The 26,715-nt window shown below is 41.2% G+C and overlaps 1 protein-coding gene across 1 annotated transcript; it reads left to right on the forward strand.

The window, feature by feature from the left end:
- Positions 1-1,978: 1,978 nt before the first annotated feature.
- LOC121301672 (prostaglandin E2 receptor EP4 subtype-like) lies at positions 1,979-26,032 on the forward strand. The gene is made up of 2 exons (XM_041231256.1): positions 1,979-2,927; positions 24,670-26,032. The coding sequence occupies exons 1-2, from the start codon at positions 2,145-2,147 to the stop codon at positions 25,042-25,044; spliced, it is 1,158 nt and encodes a 385-aa protein (XP_041087190.1). The 5' UTR covers positions 1,979-2,144; the 3' UTR covers positions 25,045-26,032.
- Positions 26,033-26,715: the final 683 nt, after the last annotated feature.

A 26,715-nucleotide genomic window follows, 5' to 3' on the forward strand; every position in this document is an offset into this window, starting at 1 on the left:
GCTGCGCTGGGCTATGCAGAAACTGCACCGATTTCTGTAGGTGTTGAGTGACGTCTACAATGTCTCAATTCAAACTAGCACAGACTGTAGCAGGAGAGCCTACTTATTATTAACGTATTTAAACAAGTTATAACAGTATTCCAATTTTCTTAGGTAAGTGAAGAAATATATTTTTTACAAACTCCACATGTGTAATAATAATCATTGCAATCTTACTTGTGCAAAGTCATGACGTGTATAAATCCAATAACACGTTTTAGTATTAAAATACTTTTTTTTTTTTTTTTTGCTATACATATTTTATTTATCCGGTTGCAAAAATAAACGACTCATCTCTGGTCTTAAATAATAACCTGTGGTACATGTTTGTGTTTTAAGCAATAAGACCGATCGTTTCCCAATTCTATTTACCATCATCTAAACAAGGTATTTGTTTATTTATTTAATTTTATAAGTTAACATGTTTTACCAAACTACAGCAACACGTAATTGTGAGCAAATAATATATCTTAATACTGTTAACATAGCATAACATTGAGAGTGTACAACTTTTTTTTTTTTTTTTTTTTTTTTTTTTTTTAAAGGTTATCATCATACCATGCACATTTTATGACGTCCCCTCACTAGGACAAAATATCGCTTAGTCATGTATGAGTCATGTGAGTTTGTTTCTTTGCTCTGATAACGCTGGCAACATTCTGAACAAGCTTCAGTTGTGAAAAGGCGTGATCCTGACACACAGCAAACAAAGCATTGCAGCAGTCAAGTCTCGACAAAACAAAAGCATGAATTAACTTCTCAGAATCAAACAAACCATGAAAATACCTCATGTTATATGATAAAAAGAAACTTTCTGAATTTTTTTGAACATGAGCCTCAAAACTGAAATCACAATCTAGTATAATCCCCCACATTTCTCATATCATAACTGAAATTAGAGCTCATTTTGCACAAATGTATTTTTATGGAATTTGTAAGCTATAGTTGCTGCTAAAAACCTAACAGACTTTAGCATTGCATTTTATGCTGGTGATCGAAAGTAGATCCAGCCCCTGATTGGGAATGTGGTCTGTGGTTAAACAGTTTTATTTATTCTTGGAATATATTGTTATTGAATCATAACACAAAAGGGAACACTTGCTATATACAGCAGGTGGTCTGTCTTTCATGGAACTCATTCCTTTGTAAATCAAACAACTAATATTCTGTGTGTATGTGTGTATATATATATATCTATATATATATATATATATATATATATTATATATATATATATAATATATATATATATATAATGGAAAAAAAAAACACATGATTTACAGAACAGCTGGGTGGCAGTTTTATTGTCTATTTTTCCTCACTCAGATCCCTTACTTATCGTGGTATCCCTGAATAGATAATTTTCTGCTCTTTAAAGGATTTTAATGAGCCATTCATCTCACAAGGCTGCTCCAATATTTAAAGCAGTGTTGACCTTGGCAGTCCTTACTGATTGAAACCACTGTAATATGAACATTTATTTTCAGATTTCGTAAGAAGAACAATGTTGACATTTTTGTAAACCTGTACAAGTGGTATGTATTGTTAAGACTTGTATGAACAGAGAGTTACTTTAACTATGAAAAGGCATAATAGGGATCTGTTAATGCGTTAGGATATATTATAAAAATGAACGCACAAAACCAAACCACAGCTGGAGAAACAAGACCTACTGCAAGCAAGTCATAGTCACAAACTGACTGGCATTAATGACTGACATTCTTTGCAGCCTGAAATAAGCTTTGTCCCACAAGACACTGCTGAAGGGAAAGGATCTTGTAGTGTTAATTAAGATTTGTAATGTTGGTGTTGGGAGTGCCCTCCTGCCTCTTGATATGTCTGCTGATCTGAGAATGAGGTGTTTGAAGTAGGCGGGCTCTCCGGTGGAATAGCAAGTATAACAACATCTGTACAGTTCAGAGAGTGCAGATGCCCTAGATACAACACGCAGTGGCATAAAGGATCAGACTTTTGGAAGAATCTTCACTTTCAGTGAACAGAAAATTGGAGAAACCAAAAAAACTAAAGAAAGACACTGAATAAGTTTCATAATAATCACGTCACGTTTGGATATTGGATTTATTTAACAGTTTTCACCGTCTAAAATGGAAAACGAAACAAAAAACATCTGTTGTAATTCGACGTGTGGAGACCACTGGGAGTCCCTTTCCATTCCAGTGTTTATGTTTGTGTTTGGGGTTGTTGGTAATATTATTGCCATAGCTGTGCTTTCAAAGTATAAACGAGAACGCAAAGAATCCGCCTTCTATACTCTTGTGTGCGGACTGGCGGTGACTGATCTACTTGGGACTTGTCTGGCCAGCCCGGTAACTATTAAAACCTACATCGACTGCACAGTGCTGGGTGGGAAAGCTTTGTGCAACTTCCATTCCTTTCTCCTGCTGTTCTTCGGTGTGGCAGGGCTCTCTATTATCTGCGCAATGTCCGTGGAGAGGTACCTCGCCATCAACCACCCCTACTTCTACCAGCGGCGCATTGACCAACAGCTGGCTGGCTGGACCTTGTTTGCTATCTACGCCGGGAACGTTTTATTTTGCAGTTTCCCCGTGTTTGGCATGGGCGAAAATGTCCGACAGTACCCTTATACGTGGTGTTTTATCAACTGGCGGACCAATGACTCTCTTCATGCTTCTTATTCTTTCCTGTACGCTGGCGTGAGCTCCCTCCTCATTGTGGTGACCCTGGTCTGTAACGTGTTAGTCTGCGGCACTTTGGTTGTCATGCACAGGGGGTCGATGGGTAGGTTGGTCCACAGAGACAGCGTGAAGGACCGGTGGAAGGCTAGTACTTCTGCCGAGGAAATCCAAATGATGCTCCTGCTTATTGTGACGTCAGTGGTGGTGCTCGTCTGTTCTACTCCGCTAGTGGTAAGAGACATACATCCCTTCTTTCCACCTTGACAGCCCTATAAAAGTTTACCACCCTATAAGAGTTTACCACCACGGTGTAAAGCACGCATTGGTGGTGCTAGCTGATTGGGGACCCTAAGCGGCAATATGCATTAATAAACCTGTACATTATGATATAATTTAGCTAATATAGTAGTGTATTTTTCAAAGCGTTTTGTTCCATAGTACCAGATTAGCTCCTGATTTTCTGAAAGTAATTGTAAAAGTTGTAAATCTAGCAAGAGACAGCATAGGTGTGGAAAAGAAAAATAATTATATTTTCACTTAAACAGGTTTGGAAAATTAGCTGGAGTTTATTTGCACGTAGAAAAGGTGAGGCAGTGTTTGTACTGGGACAAGAAGCTTTGCAAGTAGTCCTGAAAACGAGTCTCTTCAGTATCGTTCTGGTACAGTAACACGGAGACTGATTTGTTGTACTACTCGAGTGGAAACTCGACTGAATACACCATGCATTACTTGATTTAAACAACATAAGATTTATATTTACATTTGCAACATGAATAGATATGCTGTCAAATAGGCTGAATCCACAGTCCCAGCAGATACACAGAGAGCTCAGCTTTTCCATATCAATGCAATGAAACATAATTGTTCTAATTCAAATGTATTGATTGTCAAGCACATGGAGAGTTCATATTGTTACTCGCGAAAGAGCCCACTGGTGAGATTCACAGTGAGACTGGCTGATGTGTAAAACCTTTATTGTTTTTAATTACAATAATTACTGTTAACGCTCGCAGTGCCACCTAGAAAGGTTGAGAACCTCTGATTCAGAGAACGTCGTTTTTTTTTTTTAAGATTTAAAATGCGGGTTGATCTTGAATTAATAAATTGGTAGAATTTGTTTTATCTCACGTACCAATGATATGAACTCCGATTAATAACTACGTTCTGATCTTGTCAATAAAAAAGTATGAAATTATAACATAACTACATATCCGATTTTAAAATTATATATAATATGATTATATAATATATATATATATATATATATATATATATAATAAATATAAGGTATATATATTAATATATATTTTAATTTAAAATATGTTTATTATCATATGTTTTTAATTTAAAAGTTCAATATCCATACCACTGTGCTCTTTACCGTTCCAGTGTGCCCCTACTACCCTAAGACCCTAAGATGTCACGACGCTCCTGTTTGTAAATGTAATCAATTGTTTGATGAGAAGACATTATCAGTCTGATTTTCAAAGTGAAAAACAAGTCGCAAAAGATGGCAAACTGTATTTTCAGAAGTCACCCTGTTATGCAATGGCATGGCTTCATGAGAACGCACTCGCATTACAGCTTGTTAAGCAATTGAAGTCCGTAATTAGTTCTGTTTTGCAAATAACGTCTTGTTTTCAAAAGATGCAAAACACTGATGTGACCACTTAGTACAACAAAATACATTCGCTAATTAAGACACCACCCCTCTCGTGTCTTATTTAAAAACGGAAAAAAACGACACAACCTAAACCCAGAATAGTTTGTCCCCGTCAGACATTTCTGAATCTAACTCCAGTACGAGCTCTGCGTAGGTAAAGATTGGATACAGGCACTATACAGAGCTGTGTGATCTGATTAAGTCTGATTTAGAATCACAAACAGCCCACAGTCACGCTATACCTGTACCTGTAAAGGTTGTAGTAGCCCTTAACTGTCATGCAATCAGGCATCTGTCCGTCTTCTATCTCAAAGATACTGACTGATGTCACAGATCAACTTTTCCATAGAGCAAGGGTATATACTATTTACAATTGGGGATGTGGAACAAAACCAAACCAAACATTATCAGTTGTCTGGATTCCCAAACGTGCTAGGGATTCAAGGAATGAAAACATCATCGTTCTTGAACTGTGCTAGTGTTATGCGATGCTCAATGTATTATCACGGATGTAGTTGCTAAGTACCCTGGCTCATTCCACGACTCGTTTACCATGGAGAACAGCGCCTTGTTCAGAAAACTCAAACAGGGGCTTCAAGTGGAGGCTTGCTAATTTTAGAATATATTAAATACATAATTAACATATGACCATTCGAAAACATATAAGAACATAAGAACATAAGAAAGTTTACAAACGAGAGGAGGCCATTCGGCCCATCTTGCTCGTTTGGTTGTTAGTAGCTTATTGATCCCAGAATCTCATCAAGCAGCTTCTTGAAGGATCCCAGGGTGTCAGCTTCAACAACATTACTGGGGAGTTGATTCCAGACCCTCATGTGTAACACACGCATATTAATTTATTACATTTGTAACAAAGGCGTATAATTAGGTGGCAAAAAAGTGCAGTGCAAATGCATTGCAACCTGTATTTTCTCTACAATCGTGTCTTCTGAAAATCATGCCCAAAATCTGATTGTACATACTTCACAAAAAAATAATTAAAAAAAAAAAAAAAACCAAGCAGTTCAATTTGTGTACCAGTCAACCTTAATTCCTCGCGTGAACTTATAAACACACCTGTTTCATAAATACATGTGTCCTTAGCAAGGGCTACAAAAAAGGTTTCTCGCCCAGCCATCTTAAGCCCCTTTTACGGGGTGTCATGCTGGTCAGCTACGCGATTTCATAGTGCTTTTGATAAAGCAGGGATGACCTGGTGACACACTTAAGTAAACGATGTGCGTATCAGTCGCTCTATTCACTATATGCACAAATAAAGCGCACTAAATGGTTCATTTGCAAGTTTTTATAATGCGCGGAATTCAACACGAACAATTCAACACGCGGAATTATGCACGAAGTTCACACACACTTTATTATAGTATATAAGGGCGCTCCAAAGAAATGCTAAATGCGGGTCCATTGTGTTATGGTGACGAGTTTGTTATGAAAGGCTTTTTGCTGCTGAATCAGCCAGGACATTAACTTAAATGAAACATTAAGGACAAAATAAGGGCGCTCCGAAACAGACAAAGCAGAGAAAGTCATTGGAAGTGGAACATATATGTTTAACTCTGCAAATCAAATATTATTTGTTCAACTTTATTTCAGTCTGATTTATTTTGTAACATTAACCAAAATTTTGCGAAGCACTCGCTCAATTAAAACTTCAATATTTACATTTCAAAAGGTGTTAGACGAAACGTCGCTTTAACAGTCGATGCAGTTTGATTGCTTGTATTTATTACTGCACTGTGTACATTAATTTATTGGACATTTACAATTTCATTTGTGTATTTTAAAGCTATTTTAAGCCTACTTAAATATCACAAGTACACGGTGACTCTATAAATATATTAACAAAGCCGAAAGTGTTGCATATACACCTGCCTCGTAATCTTCATATACCCAGTGTTAGACTAGGGGGGAGGACGCAGGTGGACGCAGTCACTCACTTTTTTTGGAACGGTGGACAGAGTCCACCCACAATTTTTGGTGAAACGCCATTTTTACACTACATCTACATTGTTATTTATCTTGAATATTACCCTATTTTATTGCTCGAGTAGAACTCGAGTTCTACTGAAATTGACGTGACAACTTGGTAGAGGGAGATTTCATTAAAATTTTGTTTTAAAGAATGTTATCACATAATAATAACACGTGTTGATTCAGTTCAACATTTCTAAAATAAACTAAGTGAAAATTAGTGTAACAGCTGATCGTGTTTTTTCCTCCAAAAATGACAAACACTATCCACACAGATTTGATGAAAAACAGCATTTGCTCCAAACAGACACTGCGTTCCTAGCAAATCTCTCGATATGCTGAAAATAATTGTGAAAGCGCATAATACAAAGCGAAATTTGTTTAATAGCATGTCGGTGTTTATAAAGACACTGCACATCTGTTTTACTATAGGCTATAATATAAAGCCTTCCGTTCTTTATTTTATTGCATGCAAATTGTCGTGTTGTTTTTTATTGGTGACTTGCTATTTTGTCCTATTTATTTATTGATTGATTGATTTAGTATTCTTTTTTAAATGTTATGCATACAACTTAATACGATGACTGTGCTTTGATTAAGATATTTTTCCATTTTTATTTTTGTGTACTTCTGGGATTTGCTAAAAGTGTTTATTTTCGAAAATTAAAAGGAAACATCACTCAAATACAGTAGGCTACAGTAACCTTAGGTTTCTATAAAATAAAAGCATTTAGAATCTCACTTGAGCAAAGCAAATACCTTCAGCATATTACACGTAGGCTTAATGTTAGACTAATACATATAATGTGACTTAATAGTAGATGTCTTGTGCACCTTTAAGATTCAGGTAATGCGGAAGTGCAGTCCGGTCCAATTAGAGAGGCTACAGGCGGAGCTCTTCAGCGTGGCAACAGATGATTATTGAGACGAGCTGAATGAGTGAGTGTTGAATCTCGCTGTCAAGAAACAAGATGTGAGAAAGCTGGCTGCTCGTGGTATTTTGTGAAGTACTTTGTATGCATTTCCACCCATTAAAATGATTAACTATATTTAAATGACTCGAACACAATACTTTTTCCACACACTCCCCCCACCCCTACGTGTATGGCAAACCATCGGGGCCATAAACGTACTGACACAACCCGTAGAAAGTGATCAATGAGAACCGGTGTTTATCAGCGCATCTGTGATTAGACTACGTCTCATAAAAACAATGGTAAACGCCAAAAGGGCCACAGTGTTAAAACCCAACGCGCAGTAAAATTGATGCTATGTGTAGTACAGAGCCAATGGGAGGATAGGGGGCGTTTAGGGGACGTAATGAGTCACGCAACAGCCATGGTGGAGCTTAGGTACATCCTAAGTGGAGACAGAAATATACTGCAACAACATGATTTTCGTACTGTTTAGATTTTAATGTTCAAATAGAACAATTGTAACTTTTGTAAATTGACTTAATTACCTATCTATTTCAAAACAATCCTGATTAGAAAGATGAATCTGCTTGGAATATTCTTACAAAAAGGAATCATGGAACATGAAAAAAAAACAAAAAAAAAAAAACAGTTGTAATCTTCGATTCAATGTCTAAAACAAGATTTAAACTCCAGGGATATCACTACACTATTTAAAGCAACATAGCTCTGCTTGTGAACGCACCCCGCGAGGGCTGTGCGTTCACAAGCAGAGCTCGCAGTGTGAGAGATTTAAGAGCAAATACAGAACAGCACAGGGGAAGAAATGGCAATGAATCATTTAAAGGAAACTTAATAAGTGGCATTATCCTTGGAAACAATGGGGCCTCCTTTATACTACAGCTGGTAACGCAACCAAAATGATTATTATTCGTACATAGCTGACAACGTTACCTAAAGCAGCTGTAATATAAACATTGAAGTTTAGCACCCGTGACAGCCACTGATTCTTTCTGATCGGGCTGGGATCAGCCAGGCAGAATACCAGAAGGGAAATGAGCTAGACCATAATATTATGTCGGGCAATGAACATCGTTTTATTAAATACAGGTGGTAACTACACTTAACAAACAGGGCAGATCTAGAATACAGAGTCACGGCATGGGGGTTGCACTGCCCGTTAATTAAAACAACAACTACAATACAAGATTTCAATCTCATTAAAGCGCTGTGCGGCTCAATACGATCGCGGAGACGAGACTCACTAAAAACAACAATAAAACCAATAGGCTCCCATCTCCAGCACTCTTCTAAAACCCAATGCCTTTTAAAATACTAAAATTCTTTCAAAACACACACGACAGAACGAAGACCAAAAGCGCAGGCAGGGATGCGCCCGCACATTCGGTGGATCTCTTTCAATTTCGTTCTCCAACCAACCGCTATATCAAGGTCCTGTTGTTACTCCTGCTGGCATCGCGTTCAGCCTCCACTCCAAACATTTTTCTACAGAAAATAATGTGCCAAAATAAACGTGCTTAAGTGATCAAATAAAAAAAAAACAACATAGAATAAAAAGTGACTATAATACAATAATTAAGTCAAACGTGACTATTTAAAGTGACGTGACCAACGCTGCTATATTACTAATTCAATTTCATACAAGCATATATTCAATGTTATTAAAAATAATAGTTAAAAAATAATTATTATAAATAAAACACCAATCAAGACACCGTAAATGTAAACATTTTCGTTGTATTATTAAAAATAAATAAAAATATAACAAAAAATCTTAACCCGCCTTCCTGACTTGTTTGAATGAGAATTATAAATACGATCAGTTGTTGCATATAACACACGCCCACACCCATTATATATCTTCTGCTTATAAGGCCAGTCTTCTATGTGAGCAGGTTAGTGTTCCGAGCATTTACTATGTAGCCCTATAAGGCTGTGGCTGAAGTTCCACAACGCACTGCTGGGCCTGGTTACAAAGTGCTACGTGATTTAAAAACTGTACACTGGCCATGTGCCAACACGTTGAATCAAAGCGTTATATATATATATTTTAAAAAAATTGGTTACACGACTACGTTGTATTTTAAAATACGCATTGTGAAAGTCACGTTTTAAGAATACTGCCCTTTCATTGGCAATTTCGCAACACGTTGTCAAAATTCCTAACGTGTTGTGTCAATACGTTTGTGGCTCCGATGGCACGCCATATGCGTGTGATTGTGTCCCGGGTAGTCAGAACCCCGTCCGGACCGGGTAGGAGTGCCGGTTTTAAAGGTGCTTTAGATGCCTGTCTTATTTTGTTCTGAAAATCTGCTCCTCAAAATGGGCTACCGGTAGCACAGATTAACAGACTAATCTGAAAAAAAGCGACTCCCTCCAAACGTGTTACATGTAGGTCATCTAGAGATGCAGAAATGACCGTTCGAAAAAAAAACTGTGTTTTAAATCCAGTGTACAGGTTTTAACCCACTACAGCCCGGATAGCTCATTGGATAGGCAGAACTGGCCCGTGTTGACTAAGTATCAACTTTATATTATATATATATTTTTTATTATACGACGGATAAAACCACATATACACAATGAAAAGGACAACTTTATTAACCAAGTTAATTATACGACAGTTGTACATAATGAAACGTGTATATGAATTAATTAACACGTGAAACTCAACATTATGCCGACGCTGAAAGTGGTAGCTCAAATCTTTGTATGTGTGTCGCAAAAACAAAACGGAATCACGCAAGTCTAGTTTGTGAAGCTGAGATTTCACTACCCCTGTCTGCACAGTACTGGCACAGTTTAGCCATGCTTTCACAGTGGTTATACTGCATTACCACTGTTGTTTTTTAAATATGATTTGCCATACCTTTCTGCGGTTTACACAGCTTACCTGTGCTTTACCATGATTTCATTGTGCTTTATTACACTGCTGTGGTTTTGCTATGGGAAAGAGAAGCAGCTGTTCTTCATATATTATGTTTCTTTGTTTAAGTTGGTGTTCTGGTTTAAAGATATTGTTCTATGAAATTAATAATGAAGACCCATCTAAGGAAAATTGAGGAATCTATTCATTATTCACATTTATTAAACATGCCAAATGGTTCACTGCGGGTACTTCACTTTGCTTTATACCATGATGATACAGCTCAGCCTTATACCGTGATGATACAGCTCAGAGTTATACCATGATGATACAGCTCAGCCTTATACCATGATGATACAGCTCAGAGTTATACCATGATGATACAGCTCAGCCTTATACCATGATGATACAGCTCAGAGTTATACCATGATGATACAGCTCAGCCTTATACCATGATGATACAGCTCAGAGTTATACCATGATGATACAGCTCAGCTTTATACCATGATGATACAGCTCAGAGTTATACCATGATGATACAGCTCAGACTTATACCATGATGATACAGCTCAGAGTTATACCATGATGATACAGCTCAGCCTTATACCATGATGATACAGCTCAGAGTTATACCATGATGATACAGCTCAGCCTTATACCATGATGATACAGCTCAGAGTTATACCATGATGATACAGCTCAGAGTTATACCATGATGATACAGCTCAGAGTTATACCATGATGATACAGCTCAGAGTTATACCATGATGATACAGCTCAGAGTTATACCATGATGATACAGCTCAGAGTTATACCATGATGATACAGCTCAGCCTTATACCATGATGATACAGCTCAGCTTTATACCATGGTGATACAGCTCAGAGCTATACCATGATGATACAGCTCAGCTTTATACCATGATGATACAGCTCAGAGTTATACCATGATGATACAGCTCAGAGTTATACCATGATGATACAGCTCAGCTTTATACCATGGTGATACAGCTCAGAGTTATACCATGATGATACAGCTCAGCTTTATACAGAGACGCAGGAACGAATTTCAAACCTGGGGTGCTGAAAATGAAAGGTGGAGGCACCTTCGGGCAATATTTAAATATCGTCATGTTGTGTGCATTTCACCATCAAAATATGCATAAACCAAGTGAGTTTCATAAGAAACAGTGGCACGAAGCAAACAATAAGACAATATATTAACTACGTTGCAAATCAGATGTACTGTCCTTAGATGTCTTTTTAAAATAAATACAATTCACAGAACGCCTGCAAAGGCGGCAGGGGAATGGCGTGCTTGTGGGACTTGGGCGACAGAGTGTTAGTGACAAAGTCGAACAGACAGGACAGGTCCCCTACTGCTTGAAGATCCGACATGGATCGGTGGAGGATCCGTCCCGGCAGGTTGCCTGGTGGTAGGGAGACCCGGCTACCCCAGGGGGACAGAAAGATACCCAGACCTGGAAAGGAAAAAGATCTAGACAGGTCCCTTCTGTAGAACCGACCTCCATCAGGCATGAGCCCCGAAGTGAGGGCCGGGCACCCGCTGGATGCCCGTGGGACCTGGTGGAAAATGAGAGAAAGGCGTACAGATTAGAGCCTCGCTGAGGCTAAAGCGCACGACCTGCAAAAGAATAGGTGTGGCCGGGGATCCCCTCTGACCTACGAGGAACCTGGGAGGTGAAGCCAGGCCCAGCCGCGGGAGTGAGACTCACTTCCCCCCCAAAAATGGACCCCTGGCTCCCCGCAGAACCGCACCTGTGGGACAGGAAAGAACCGCATGCCACACACATAAACATGAACTGGAAAACAATAAGGACATGGAGAGGTTAGTAGGGACAGGCTATGGATTGGAGGCCATCCGCGCTGTGGAGAGGAACCCACCCCCCCCCCCCACCCCCAACCCCCCACCCCCCCCCCTAGCAGGAGGAAACCTCTGGTGGACCTGGCGGAGAGGGCGCCCGCACTCCGGGCATGCTAACCAAAGATTGTTGGGTAGCTGCAATGTCCGAAGAAGTTGTCCTGATGTAGGTCTCTATGGCAGAAGACCAACGTCGTTGATTAACCCCTTCGTGCAGCTGAGGTGGCAGCTCCAATCCAGAATGAATGAGGAGAATAGCACTGGGAAGGAAATCCGGCTCTTGTCAGGAGGGAGGAGAGTGTCTAGAGATAATAGAACCTGAGTGCTCTGAGAACAAAGGATCTGAGGGAAGACAGCTCTTGGTCTAAAGCCTCAGACATGAACTGTCATGCGGAGCAGAGGAGACTGGAAAGAGTTCAAATGAACGTCAGGTCCTTGAAGGGGGAGGCTCCAGGACTTGAGGACCAATTGCTCCTTTAATGTGGCTAACGTCACTTCCAAGTACTGCTCCTTAGAGTAGCTATCCAGCATTCTTCCCTCTGGGACGACAGTGAAGACACGTCTTGGTCCGCTACCAAAGCTTCTTGCATCAAGTATGACTGTTTCACATTCAGCATATGTAGCTCTTGCAATCCAGCGAGAGCAGCGTGTAGCCTTTCCCGAACGTGCAGCGGTCTATCACCACCGTCACAGATAAACGCGGATCCGGAGCCTAGCTTTCTGTTCTGCATGTCTGTCGGAAACCTAGGAACATGACTTTTTTTTTTTGAGGACGGAGGGGTGGATGCAGAAAAGTGCAGCAGCAGTTGATGTTCTTGCTAAAGCGACTTGGTGATCTGTATTGAAGAGGAGCAGCCAGAACTACATTCACTGAGTGTTCCAGTGTTGCAGCAAGGAGTACCACATCCTGATGTCTAGAGATGAGATGCTGACCATCCTATGTGTTGGTTAATACAGTCTTCCCAGCGACAGCGAGTGGAAGCAACAGCGAGTGGGAGAAGTACAGGCGTGGAAAAGTACAGAGCAGTTTAGAAGCAGTAAGGAGAAATTGCATCTTGAATTGCTTTAATCAGAAAACAGAGGACATTGGGGAAACACAGCAGCAGCTCAAAGTCAAACAGCCGCTTGTGTTTTTCTGATAACAAACAAGCTGAAACTCGGAGCAGCTGATTCAAATTCAGCGCCGTTCTGAGACATGGGCGAGGGGAGGAGCCAACAGCACAGCAGAACAACGCAGTTAAACGAGGCAGTCTTCCCAGCGACAGCGAGTGGAAGCGACAGCGAGTGGGAGAAGTACAGGCGTGGAAAAGTACAGAGCAGTTTAGAAGCAGTTTGAAAGCAGGTTGACGGCTGCAGAAGAAACTAAACTTAAAAGAAAAACCTTCAACATGGTCTTCAAGCCAGTAATCTGTGACACCTGCTTGATGTGAGAAATCCGAGAAAACCCAGCGGAGCTAAACCAAGTGTGCGTAAAGTGCCGCGCGATCCAGGATTTGCATAAACTAGTAAGTATGCTAGAAATGGAGCTGGAAGAAGTGAGACAGCAACAGGATCTTGAGGAACTGGCACACCCACAATTCATGAAAGTCTGTATCACCCCTAACAGACTGAAAGCCACCAGGGAGATAGAAAGTCAGAACAGCTGGGTTCAGGTAGGCAGAAGCAGGGAAAAAAAGAAACTTCGTCAAACACAACCACCAGAAATCAAAACAACCAACAAATTTGAGTCACTTCAGAATTTTGATGAGCAGAACCAACAACAAGAGAATGAAAGGAACAACATCCAGGACCCCATTGACAGTGGTGACCAGACAGCAAAAAGAAGGGAGGTCATGATTGTTGGGGACTCCATATTGAGAAACACAGCAAGTTCAATTTGCAGTTTGGACCCCCTTACTACAACAGTGTGCTGCCTTCCGGGAGCCTCGGTCAAGCACATCACTGAGAACGTGGACAGGCTCCTAGAACGAACAGGAGACGACCCGGTAGTAGTCGTCCACATCGGTACAAACAACATTGGAAGAGACAGACCAAAATCCTTGCAAAACAAATTCAGAGAGCTAGGAAGGAAATTAAAAGAGAAAACCAAAACTGTGGTATTTTCTGGTATACTACCGGCACCTTGCAAAGGACCATATGGACAGCTGGAAATAATTAATCAAAACGCATGGCTGAAGACGTGGTGCACACGGGAAGGCTTCACCTATCTTGATCATTGGACCACATTCTACAACGAGGACTATCTGTATAGACGGGATGGACTGCACTTAAATAACAAGGGAACCAGTCTACTTGGAGAAAAGATCCTCGAGCAGGTTCAGAAGCATTTAAACTAGAAAGGAAGGGGGGAGAAATCAACAAAAAAACAGAAGGGAGACCGCATCAAAACAAGAACAACAACTCAGGTAAGACAACCATTAAATGTATTTATCTAAATGCTAGAAGTATCAGAAACAAAATTCTAGAACTTGAAGCTACTGCACTAACAGGTAACTATGATGTGATAGGTGTTACAGAAACGTGGTTGTCTGAGAGTGATGGGGACGAATATAATATTTGTGGGTATACACTGTATAGGAAAGACAGGCAGGACAGAAGAGGAGGAGGGGTAGCGCTATACATAAGAAACAGTCTTGAAGCCCAGGTGTTAAACCTGGACAAAGAAAATAAAACCGAATCAATATGGGTCAGAATAACAGACAAAAATTCAAAGGGCATAATAATAGGAGCATGCTATAGACCGCCAGATTCAGACGGTGAGCAAAATAATCTGTTATACAATGACATTAGAAATGCGTGTAGCAAAGGAGAAGCCATACTAATGGGGGATTTCAACTTCCCCCAAATAAAATGGGAAAACCCGATGGGTAGCACAAAGGATGAAATAGAAATGGTGGAAATGACAAATGACTGCTTCCTAACACAATTTGTCAAGGCACCGACTAGAGGGGAGGCATGCCTTGATTTAGTCTTTTCAAATAACGAAGACAGAATAACTAAAACAGAGGTCAGAGAACCACTGGCAAACTCAGACCACAACATGGTCTCATTTGAAGTGTTTTTTAAAACCCCAAAAGTAATGACTAAAGCTAAGGTTTACAATTTTAGAAAAGCAAACTATGAAGGTATGAAACAGAGACTAACAGAAGTAGATTGGAGTAAAATAGGCAAAACACCCACAGAAGAAGGATGGTTGTTGTTCAAAAATGTAAACTAGAGGCGCAAAACAATTACATCCCTAAAGTAGACAAATCTAAATGTAAAACTAAATTGCCAAAATGGTTTAATAGATCAATTTAAAAAAATATTCAGCGAAAAAAGGCACTTTACAGAGCATTAAAAAAGGACCAAAAAGAAAGTAAGCAGAAAGAGTACACAGAACTGCAAACGCAAGTCAAAAAGGAAGTTAGAAAGGCCAAGAGAGAAATAGAAATGAACATTGCTAAGGGAGCTAAAACCAATTCCAAAATGTTTTTCCAATATTACAACAGCAAGAGAACATTCAAAGAGGAGATTAAATGTTTAAGAGATACAAATGGCAAAATTATAGATGAAGAAAAAAAAATAGCAAATATATTAAATGATTACTTTTCACAAGTTTTTACAAAGGAAGATACTGACAACATGCCCCACATGTCATCCAGTTCCTATCCAGTTTTAAATAACTTTAGCATAACTGAGGCAGAAGTGTTAAAGGGACTAGGAGCTCTTAAAATAAACAAATCCCCTGGGCCGGATGAGATCCTCCCAGTAGTACTCAAAGAAATGAAAGAAGTAATTTACAAACCGCTAACCAAGATCATGCAGCAGTCTCTTGACACAGGGGTGGTACCGACAGACTGGAAAATTGCAAATGTAATACCGATCCACAAAAAGGGAAACAATACTGAACCAGGTAACTACAGACCAGTAAGCCTGACTTCTATTATATGCAAACTTATGGAAAATTACCTATATGGTAACAGGGTCCTGGGAGACAGTCAACATGGTTTTAGGAAAGGGAGATCGTGTCTAACTAACTTGCTTGATTTTTTTGAGGATGCAACATTGATAATGGATAATTGCAAAGCATATGACATGGTTTATTTAGATTTCCAGAAAGCTTTTGACAAAGTCCCGCACAAAAGATTAATTCTCAAACTGAACGCAGTTGGGATTCAAGGAAACACATGTACATGGATTAGGGAGTGGTTAACATGTAGAAAACAGAAAGTACTGATTAGAGGAAAAACCTCAGAATGGAGTGTGGTAACCAGTGGTGTACCACAGGGATCAGTATTAGGTCCTCTGCTATTCCTAATCTACATTAATGATTTAGATTCTGGTATAGTAAGCAAACTTGTTAAATTTGCAGACGACACAAAAGTAGGAGGAGTGGCAAACACTGTTGCAGCAGCAAAGGCCATTCAAAATGATCTAGACAAGATTCAGAACTGGGCAGACACATGGCAAATGACATTTAATAGAGAAAAGTGTAAGGTACTGCACGCAGGAAATAAAAATGTACATTATAAATATCATATGGGAGATACTGAAGTTGGAGAAGGAATCTATGAAAAAGACCTAGGAGTTTTTGTTGACTCAGAAATGTCTTCATCTAGACAATGTGGGGAAGCTATAAAAAAGGCTAACAAGATGCTCGGATACGTTGTGAAAAGTGTTGAATTTAAATCAAGGGAAGTAATGTTAAAACTGTACAATGCACTAGTAAGACCTCATCTTGAATATTGTGTTCAGTTCTGGTCACCTCGCTATAAAAAAGATATTGCTGCTCTAAAAGAGTGCAAAGAAGAGCGACCAGAATTATTCCGGGCTTAAAAGGCATGTCATATGCAGACAGGCTAAAAGAATTGAATCTGTTCAGTCTTGAACAAAGAAGACTACGTGGCGACCTAATTCAAGCATTCAAAATTCTAAAAGGTATTGACAGTGTCGACCCAAGGGACTTTTTCAGCCTGAAAAAAGAAACAAGGACCAGGGGTCACAAATGGAGATTAGACAAAGGGGCATTCAGAACAGAAAATAGGAGGCACTTTTTTACACAGAGAATTGTGTGGGTCTGGAATCAACTCCCCAGTAATGTTGTTGAAGCTGCCACCCTGGGATCCTTCAAGAAGCTGCTTGATGAGATTTTGGGATCAATAAGCTACTAACAACCAAATGAGCAAGATGGGCCGAATGGCCTCCTCTCGTTTGTAAACTTTCTTATGTTCTTATGTTCTTATCAATCAATCAGTGGTTTGCTACTGTCATGTCTGCTTGGAATGGAAAAGGTGAACTCACATTCAGAGATTTGGGTTTCAGCAACTCCAGTTATTCTCCTAATAGTGGAACTCCTTAACTCATAATCAAGACAGATTTCCAGTCTCGTACCACATCTCTCACCGTGTATTAATGTTGTAGTATTTGAGAGGATGAGCGGACATACTAGATGGGAATTAGCGTTAGCCTTGACAGTGGAAATGGCTGCCATGATCCGAGCATGGAGGAAAGCTGGAGCATTGAAAGCTCTGGAGAAGGTTTTCTTGCTTCTGAAAGATATATATATATATATATATATATATATATATATATATATATATATATATATATATAATATAATTTACAATATTTACCAAGACGGAAGGTCTGCTTTGGAATAATGCGAATTGCGAAATTGAAGTGTCTGAAGGGAGATAACCAGTTGCGTTTAGAGATTGAAAATACTTGGAAGTTGATAATGAGCTGACAAATGAACTCCAGGATTTGTTGAGTGGGAGGCTGGTTTTGGATTGACGGTGACCTGGGTGATTCTGAGGAAGGCACGATTAAGAGCATCTAAAATATCCGCTTTTGAGAGCTAAGCGCCGGGGCCTGCTACTTTGACAGATTAATAGCGTCGGAAGCTGTAATGTAACAAAACAAGAGTTAATCGCAGGGAATTAGGGCGTTGCGACTGGAGGAACTGCCCACAAGGAGAAAAGATCAATGATTAGGCGCGTCCCGATATTTTATGTTTTTTTTTTTTTTTTTTTTTAATTAGAGACTCTGAAATTCTGGGTATAGAGGAAGAAAATGGAAGGTTTTGCATATGAATCAGATGGAGAGAAAGCGGGCGAGTCTGTGACTGGGGCAGTGCGGAGCGTATGAGCATTTGTTGCTGCGGGATGGTGCAGAGTGAATGAGCAGTTGTGACTGCAGGATGGAGTGAATCTGTGTCTGACCGCGGGGAGTGTGTAGAACTGACTGTCTTCTATTACTTGCCCTCGAATCAACAGAGAGAGTACGTCACGTCCGATGGCGGCTGCTGATTGGAGCCTGAAGCAGATGCAGTAACTCTGTTGTACTGTGGAATGGATAGAGGAGTGTGGGACCCAGACTGCCTGGGCTGGCAAGCGAGGAGCCACTGAAAGAGAAAATGTAGAAGGAGAGGTGAAGATTGACACAAGGCTGAAGGAGGAATTGCAAAAGGTGCTGGAGCATTGACTATGCCATTTAATCAGGAGCTGCTAAGCGAGCAGGGGAGCAAGTGAAAATCAGCTTTGCTGGGGTAAAATCAAAATATGTTTAGCTCAGGAAAACTGGCTGTGTACAGGATGGGAAAGTTCACCAAAATAGCATTGTGAAGCCTGTTTCAAAATATTAAACATGACCAACAATAACTCAGCCATTTGTTACAAGCAGTCTAAATTAGAACTGTACTTGAAAATATTCCTATTCAGAAAATAAAATTAGCTTGGAAAATAGCTTTGTGAATTTAGCTTTGATAATCTAGCCATCAATGTTGCATGAACATGAAAAGTAGAAACCATATGGTGCCTGGACAATGACGCAAATGACAGTAAAGATGGAGAAGAGAAAGAATACATGTGTTTCAGGAGATACGGACAAAGAAGAGAAGATACATTTAATAGAACATAATAATAAAGCGAATACATTAGGACAAAGAAAAAGAAAAAAGTTAGAGCTATTTTAATGTCATTTTGTAAATGTATGCTCTGTTCTGTATAATTAAATGATGGTTTCATGAACCCGGTTGCACTTTATGAAAATGAATAACACCTGCGTGTGTAATAGGATATCATATAAACATCCTGTAGCAAAGAATGACAAGGCTGTGAGTGATACTGGCAGTACATGATCTAAATCTTCTTGAAGTTCGTCACATAAATACAATATCATAGCTTTATCCATTTGATTTCTTCTTAGCACTTGTTCTTCTGCAAGGTCCAAGCAGGTGGTGTCTTTTGATGGTACAACTCATTATTTTCTTTATAGTGTCATCTCGTCAAAACATGTTAATTGTACAAAAAGCCAGATTTAAAACATAGATCAGCTATTACCATTTAAACACATGGTATACACTTAATCAGAATGATTTAAATATTTTACCAGGTGAGGGCTCCTGAGTGGTGCATTCAGTAAAGGCACTCCGCGTGGAGTGCAGGATGTGCCCTATAGCCTGGAGGGCACCAGTTGGAGTCCAGGCTATTCTACTACCGACGTGGATGGGAGTTCCCAGGGGCGGCACACAATTTGCAGAGCGCCGCCGAGTGGGGAGGGCTTAGGTCAGCCTGGGTGTCCTAGGCTCACCGAGCACCAGCAACCCCTGTAGACTGGCCGGGCATCTGCCGGCCTGCCTGCAAGCAGCCCAGAGCTGTTGTGGTCCTCCGACGCTGTAGCTCTGAGGTGGCTGCATAGCGGGGCTGCAGAGTGAAAAAGAAGCGGATGGCTGACGGCACACGTTTTGGAGGAAGCGTGTGTTCACCTTCGTCTCTCCCGAGTTAGCGTGGGGATTGCAGTGGTGAGGCAGGCTTACGAATTGGGCATTTCATGCACATGCACACACACACACACACACACACACACGCACGCACGCACGCACGCACGCACACGCCCCCAGACACACGCACGCACACACACACACACGCACGCACGCACGCACGCACACATACATACATACACGCACGCACGCATACATACTGGTGCACGCACGCACGTACATACATACAATGCATGCTGCATCCGTGTGTACACGTACACCCGTGCACGTGTGCAGACACATGCACGCATGCACACACGCACGTGCACACACACACACACCCACACGCACACATGCACACACACACACACGCACCCAGACACGCACACACCCAGACACATGCACGCATGCACACACGCACGTGCACACACGCACACACCCAGACACACGCACACACACACACACACACACACACACACACACACACACGCACACACACGCACGCACGCACGCACACACACAGACACTTTAGCTCTATGGGTTTCATATACAATCAATCATTCAACAGGTAAGATACGTTTATTCTGCTGCTGGGATGTTTGGTGTGTGCTTTAAGGGGTATTCTAGATACAACTGGTCTCTATTAATATTTAGGGCAATTGAACTACATTGATGATTTCTTCCAGACTAAATAAACCTGGGATTTCGCTCTGCTGAGTAAATGAGGGTAAAGCTTAGTGGTGTGATGTGCTCTGTATGAAAACAATTGGTTTGTCATTTGTTTCGATAACTCCTTATTTTTATAATTGCTCGGTATTGAACAGAGACATAGTTTCTATAAAGTTTATTGAGTTACTGAAATACCAAGCCAATCCTATTTCCATACACAAAGTAGAAGTGATCAACCCTGAGGTTTGTGTTAAAGTTGGGGATCAGATGGTCGTTGCAATGGGTACTGAGACTGCAGAGAGCCAAGGATAGTACAGGGATGGTACAGGGATAGTACAGGGATGGTAGCGCACTAGCTAGGACTCAGCACATACAGTTAGTACTCTGGAAGGGCTCCTCCACAGTTTTTACAGGTCTAAATAGTTATGCCAAATAAAATATATTTTGTTATTATATTTTTATTAGTATGATATATTTTCTTTAGTACTATATTAGTTACTCTTTTTTTTTTTTTTAGGGAATTAATGTTTGTATTTAGCTTTGAACCCAGTGAAATATAAAACTGTGAGTGTTGAAAACTGTCTAAATCGTGTTTGCTTTCTCGATTAAATGTGGACTGAGCACCCTCTGCTGGACAAACTGCCTGACTGCTTCAACAGCCCCCCAGCCATGGAAACTGGAATCAAGCCTCAGAGATTGTGGATTCAGAATTAGGGGGTGATTTTACTGTAGAAGTGGGGATCAGAGTACATTCAACTGGAGAGCTACCTGAGCTATATTTGCTTAAAGAAAGCTTTCAATGCTACATTCTTAAGAAAAACCCAATAAACCACAGCAAACCAGAAACAGGGGCCCTGTGTCAGCTAGTACAGAGGAGTGGACACTGTCCCTGTGTAAGCTAGTACACAGGAGTGGACACTGTCCCTGTGTAAGCTAGTACACAAGAGTGGACGCTGTCCCTGGGTCAGCTAGTACAGAGGACTGGACGCTGTCCCTGGGTCAGCTAGTACAGAGGACTGGACGCTGTCCCTGTGTCATCTAGTACAGAGGAGTGGACACTGTCCCTGTGTCAGCTAGTACAGAGGACTGGACACTGTCCCTGGGTCAGCTAGTACAGAGGACTGGACACTGTCCCTGTGTCAGCTAGTACAGAGGACTGGACACTGTCCCTGTGTCAGCTAGTACAGAGGACTGGACACTGTCCCTGTGTCAGCTAGTACAGAGGACTGGATGCTGTCCCTGTGTCAGCTAGTACGGAGGACTGGACACTGTCCCTGTGTCAACTAATACAGAGAAGTGGACACTGTCCCTGTGTAAGCTAGTACAGAGGACAGGACACTGTCCCTGTGTCAGCTAGTACAGAGGACTGGACACTGTCCCTGTGTCAGCTAGTACAGAGGACTGGACACTGTCCCTGTGTCAGCTAGTACAGAGGAGTGGACGCTGTCCCTGTGTCAGCTAGTACAGAGGACTGGACGCTGTCCCTGTGTCAGCTAGTACAGAGGACTGGACACTGTCCCTGTGTCAGCTAGTACAGAGGACAGGACACTGTCCCTGTGTCAGCTAGTACAGAGGACTGGACACTGTCCCTGTGTCAGCTAGTACAGAGGACTGGACACTGTCCCTGTGTCAGCTAGTACAGAGGACTGGACGCTGTCCCTGTGTCAGCTCGTACGGAGGAGTGGACGCTGTCCCTGTGTCAGCTAGTACAGAGGACTGGACGCTGTCCCTGTGTCAGCTAGTACAGAGGACTGGACGCTGTCCCTGTGTCAGCTAGTACAGAGGACTGGACGCTGTCCCTGTGTCAGCTCGTACGGAGGAGTGGACGCTTTCCCTGTGTCAGCTAGTACAGAGGACTGGACACTGTCCCTGTGTCAGCTAGTACAGAGGACTGGACGCTGTCCCTGTGTCAGCTCGTACAGAGGACTGGACACTGTCCCTGTGTCAGCTCGTATGGAAGAGTAGACGCTGTCCCTGTGTCAGCTAGTACAGAGGACTGGACGCTGTTAAACTGTCACTGGATCTTTGTATTTTGACACAACCACTGTGTAAACTGGTTCTGGTGGTCTCTATGAGTCCTGTTTCTATAAATATAAAAAAAAAAACAAAGTGAACAAGAAAAATGACAATTGTAAACATCTGCCTGCTTACAGTAAATATCTTGCAGCCATTGAATGTGTTTGTTTTTTCCATGTTATAATTTATTATCATTTAAAATGTTCAAAGAAGACCCAAATAGCTACATAACACAATGGCACTTTCATAGCTAGCACATTCACCTCTGCCTCAGTATTTGACTAGCATCGGCACTCATGCAGCATGTAGACTGTATGTGTACAGCATTTGATCGCACTTGGATTGTAAAGAAACTATGAAATCAATTAGCTTACACTTATAATATTTAAACACAAAAGCAATATTTCAAGCAATTATATCAAAAAGCCTATTTTTTTACAATTACATTTTAATGCAAAATGTGTGGGCTCTTTACATCTTCAGGGTGAGACTAACGTAATTATTAGTCTCCCCTCCTAACCTGCGCAAGGCTGTCTGCTGACAGATGGTTGTGATTTGCTCGTTGAGTTAATTGCTGCTGCTAACAAGAAGCATTTATTTTTATTTAAATAGTTAATCACATTAATACACCCCAACCATTTTTAAAACAACTCCAGATTGAATTAAACTACAAATAATTGTCGGGTGTACCTGATTGTCTCCCTTAGTAAAGGCACGGCCACGTGGGGTACAGGGGGAGTCATAAGAACATAAGAAAGTTTACAAACGAGAGGAGGCCATTCGGCCCATCCTGCTCGTTTGGTTGTTAGTAGTTTATTGATCCCAGAATCTCATCAAGCAGCTTCTTGAAGGTTCCCAGGGTGTCAGATTACAACAACATTACTGGGGAATTGATTCCAGACCTTCATGATTCTCTGTGTAAAAAAGTGCCTCCTATTTTCTGTTCTGAATGCCCCTTTGTCTAATCTCCACTTGTGACCCCTGGTCCTTGTTTCTTTTTTCAGGTCGAAAAAGTCCCTTGGGTCGACATTGTCAATACCTTTTAGAATTTTGAATGCTTGAATTAGGTCGTCGCATAGTCTTCTTTGTATAAGACTGAACAGATTCAATTCTTTTAACCTGTCTGCATATGACATGCCTTTTAAACCTGGAATAATTCTGGTCACTCTTCTTTGCACTCGTTCTAGAGCAGCAATATCCTTTTTGTAGCAAGGTGACCAGAACTGAACACAATATTCAAGATGAGGTCTTACTAATGCATTGTACAGTTTTAACATTACTTCACTTGATTTAAATTCAACACTTTTCACAATGTATCCAAGCATCTTGTTGTGCCTTTTTTTTATAGCTTCCCCGCGTCTTTTTCATAGAGTCCTTCTTTAATTTCAGTATCTCCCATATGATATTTATAATGCACATTTTTATTTCCTGCGTGCAGTACCTCACACAGTCAGGGGAGCGCAGGGGTACCCAAGAGTCTCCCCTGGTAAAGGCACAGCTGCGTGGTGTACAGGGGGAGTCACACAGTCAGGGGAGCGCAGGGGTCCCCGAGAGTATCCCCTGATAAAGGCACAGCCGCGTGGTGTGCAGGGGGAGTCACACAGTCAGGGGAGCGCAGGGGTCCCCGAGTTCTCCCCTGGTAAAGGCACGGCCACGTGGTGTGCAGGGGGAGTGCAGGTTCCTAGCTGTGTGAAGTTGCCGGTCTTCACAGGGGATTCCAGAGGTAGTGTTGGCTCTGGAGCTCCTGTAGGTTCGGCAGGAAGGGTCAGTTTCCAGTGGGTCCTGTGAGCTCAGAGCAGACCCCTGCAGGGCTGGCCTTTTTCCTCCAGAGGCCAGTAACTCGCTGACATCTGCTGTGGAGCTCCTGGGTGTAAAGAGGCAATTGGCTTGGGGATCGGACACTAACAGACCTCCAGTCATCCTGAGCTGTGTGGGGAATTGCTGCGGTGATGGATGAAGTGGAGGTTTTAAATTGGGGAGAAAATCAGGTGAAAAGGTGAAATGGTTGGGTACTCTAAATTAAAAATGAATGAATTAATAATAATAATAATAATAATAATAATAATAATAATAATAATAATAATAATAATAAAATTGTCTCAAAAACAAGGCTTGTGGGTATGAGATTATCTCAATGATCAAAAACAGAAGGAATTGAAAACAAAACGCTGTGTGGGTAAGAGAATAATACATTTGTAATGCTTCCTTCCCAGGTGCGAGTCTTTATCAACCAGATCACACATCCAGCAGTGGAGAAGGACATGGGTAACCCCAACCTGCAGGCCATTCGCATCGCCTCCATGAACCCCATCCTCGATCCCTGGGTGTACATCCTGCTGCGCAGAGCCGTCTTCCACAGGGTCATGGGGTTAGCCAAGCGGGCCTTCAATCGACAGGGCAACTCCGTGGTGCCGGGGTCCCGCCAAGCCGTCCTCTACCTGGCATCAGACAAGGGCCTAGTGACCATGCTGCAGGCACAGGGGCCAGGCTGCCCTGGAGAGGAATCACAAGCATTGAGCCAGGAGAACCAGTGCTTCGGGTTGAGAGACAGCGAGGAAACAGCAGAGAGACAGAGACAAACCGCTTGACACCTCTCTCACTGAATCAGTGGCTGGGCAGCAGAGAAACGAGCTGGAAACTCAGACCTTGAGCAACACAACCTCTGACTAATTAATGTCAGTGAAACAGTCCCACGCTAATGAGGGACTGTGAAAGCAGAGAGTTTTGGGTTAGGCACCCTTCTCTCAGGATCTTCCAGTGTTGAAGCCACCTTATTCTGAACAGGTCCACGTTGGAAAGAGGGTTGAAAGGATTCCCTTCAGTCTGGATCTGATGCTGTTTATTGAGGACAAAACTGCTGTGCCCTGTGCAGTTTAAATCAGTTTCTTATATTTAATCACATTTTTAGTAATGTTTTAGTTTTGGTATCAGTCTTTTAGACAAAAAGATAAGGACAGAGGGAAGGAGACACTTCTTCACCCAGTTTTGAGATGAATCAGCTGCTAGGAACTGGACAAGCTCAGATGGGCCTCCTCTTGTTTGAAAATGGTCTTATGTTCATGAAAAACAGATTTGCAATCCTAAGTTTTGTCCTTGATTTTAAAAGCTGCTAAACGGACAGACTTGAAGCCCTCACCTTGTCCACAGAAACTAACAATGAAGCAGGATGAACACATTTTTTTTTTTTTAAACCAATTTTTTATCAGGTGCCAGCACCTAAGGTGCTGAGGTCATGGAGACATTACAGCTGTAACTGCTGAATACATGGAGACATTACAGCTATAACTGCTGAATACATGGAGACATTACAGCTGTAACTGCTGAATACATGGATAAATTACAGCTGTAATTGCTTTATACATGGATACATTACAGCTATAACTGCTGTATACATAGATAATTAATTGTAAATGCAGGTCATTACATAACATAAAGATACAGTATTAATTTATTAACAATAACAGTATTTATTATTACTACAGTGCTAATACGTTCTGTTCAATATTCACCATTTCTATTTCATCCTTCGTGCTACCCACCGGGTTTTCCCATTTTATTTGGGGGAAGTTGAAATCCCCCATTAGTATGGCTTCTCCTTTGCTACACGCATTTCTAATGTCATTGTATAACAGATTATTGTGCTCACCGTCTGAATCTGGCGGTCTATAGCATGCTCCTATTATTATGCCCTTTGAATTTTTGTCCGTTATTCTGACCCATATTGATTCGGTTTTATTTTCTTTGTCCAGGTTTAACACCTGGGCTTCAAGACTGTTTCTTATGTATAGCGCTACCCCGCCTCCTCTTCTGTCCTGCCTGTCTTTCCTATACAGTGTATACCCACAAATATTATATTCGTCCCCATCACTCTCAGATAACCACGTTTCTGTAACACCTATCACATCATAGTTACCTGTTAGTGCAGTAGCTTCAAGTTCTAGAATTTTGTTTCTGATACTTCTAGCATTTAGATAAATACATTTAATGGTTGTCTTACCTGAGTTGTTGTTCTTGTTTTGATGTGGTCTCCCTTCTGTTTTTTTGTTGATTTCTCCCCCCTTCCTTTCTAGTTTAAATGCTTCTGAACCTGCTCGAGGATCTTTTCTCCGAGTAGACTGGTTCCCTTGTTATTTAAATGCAGTCCATCCCATCTATACAGATAGTCCTCGTTGTAGAATGTGGTCCAATGATCAAGATAGGTGAAGCCTTCCCGTGTGCACCACGTCTTCAGCCATGCGTTTTGATTAATTATTTCCAGC

This window comes from Polyodon spathula, chromosome 27, assembly GCF_017654505.1.
Source record: "Polyodon spathula isolate WHYD16114869_AA chromosome 27, ASM1765450v1, whole genome shotgun sequence".
In the NCBI taxonomy this organism is placed as follows: domain Eukaryota; kingdom Metazoa; phylum Chordata; class Actinopteri; order Acipenseriformes; family Polyodontidae; genus Polyodon; species Polyodon spathula.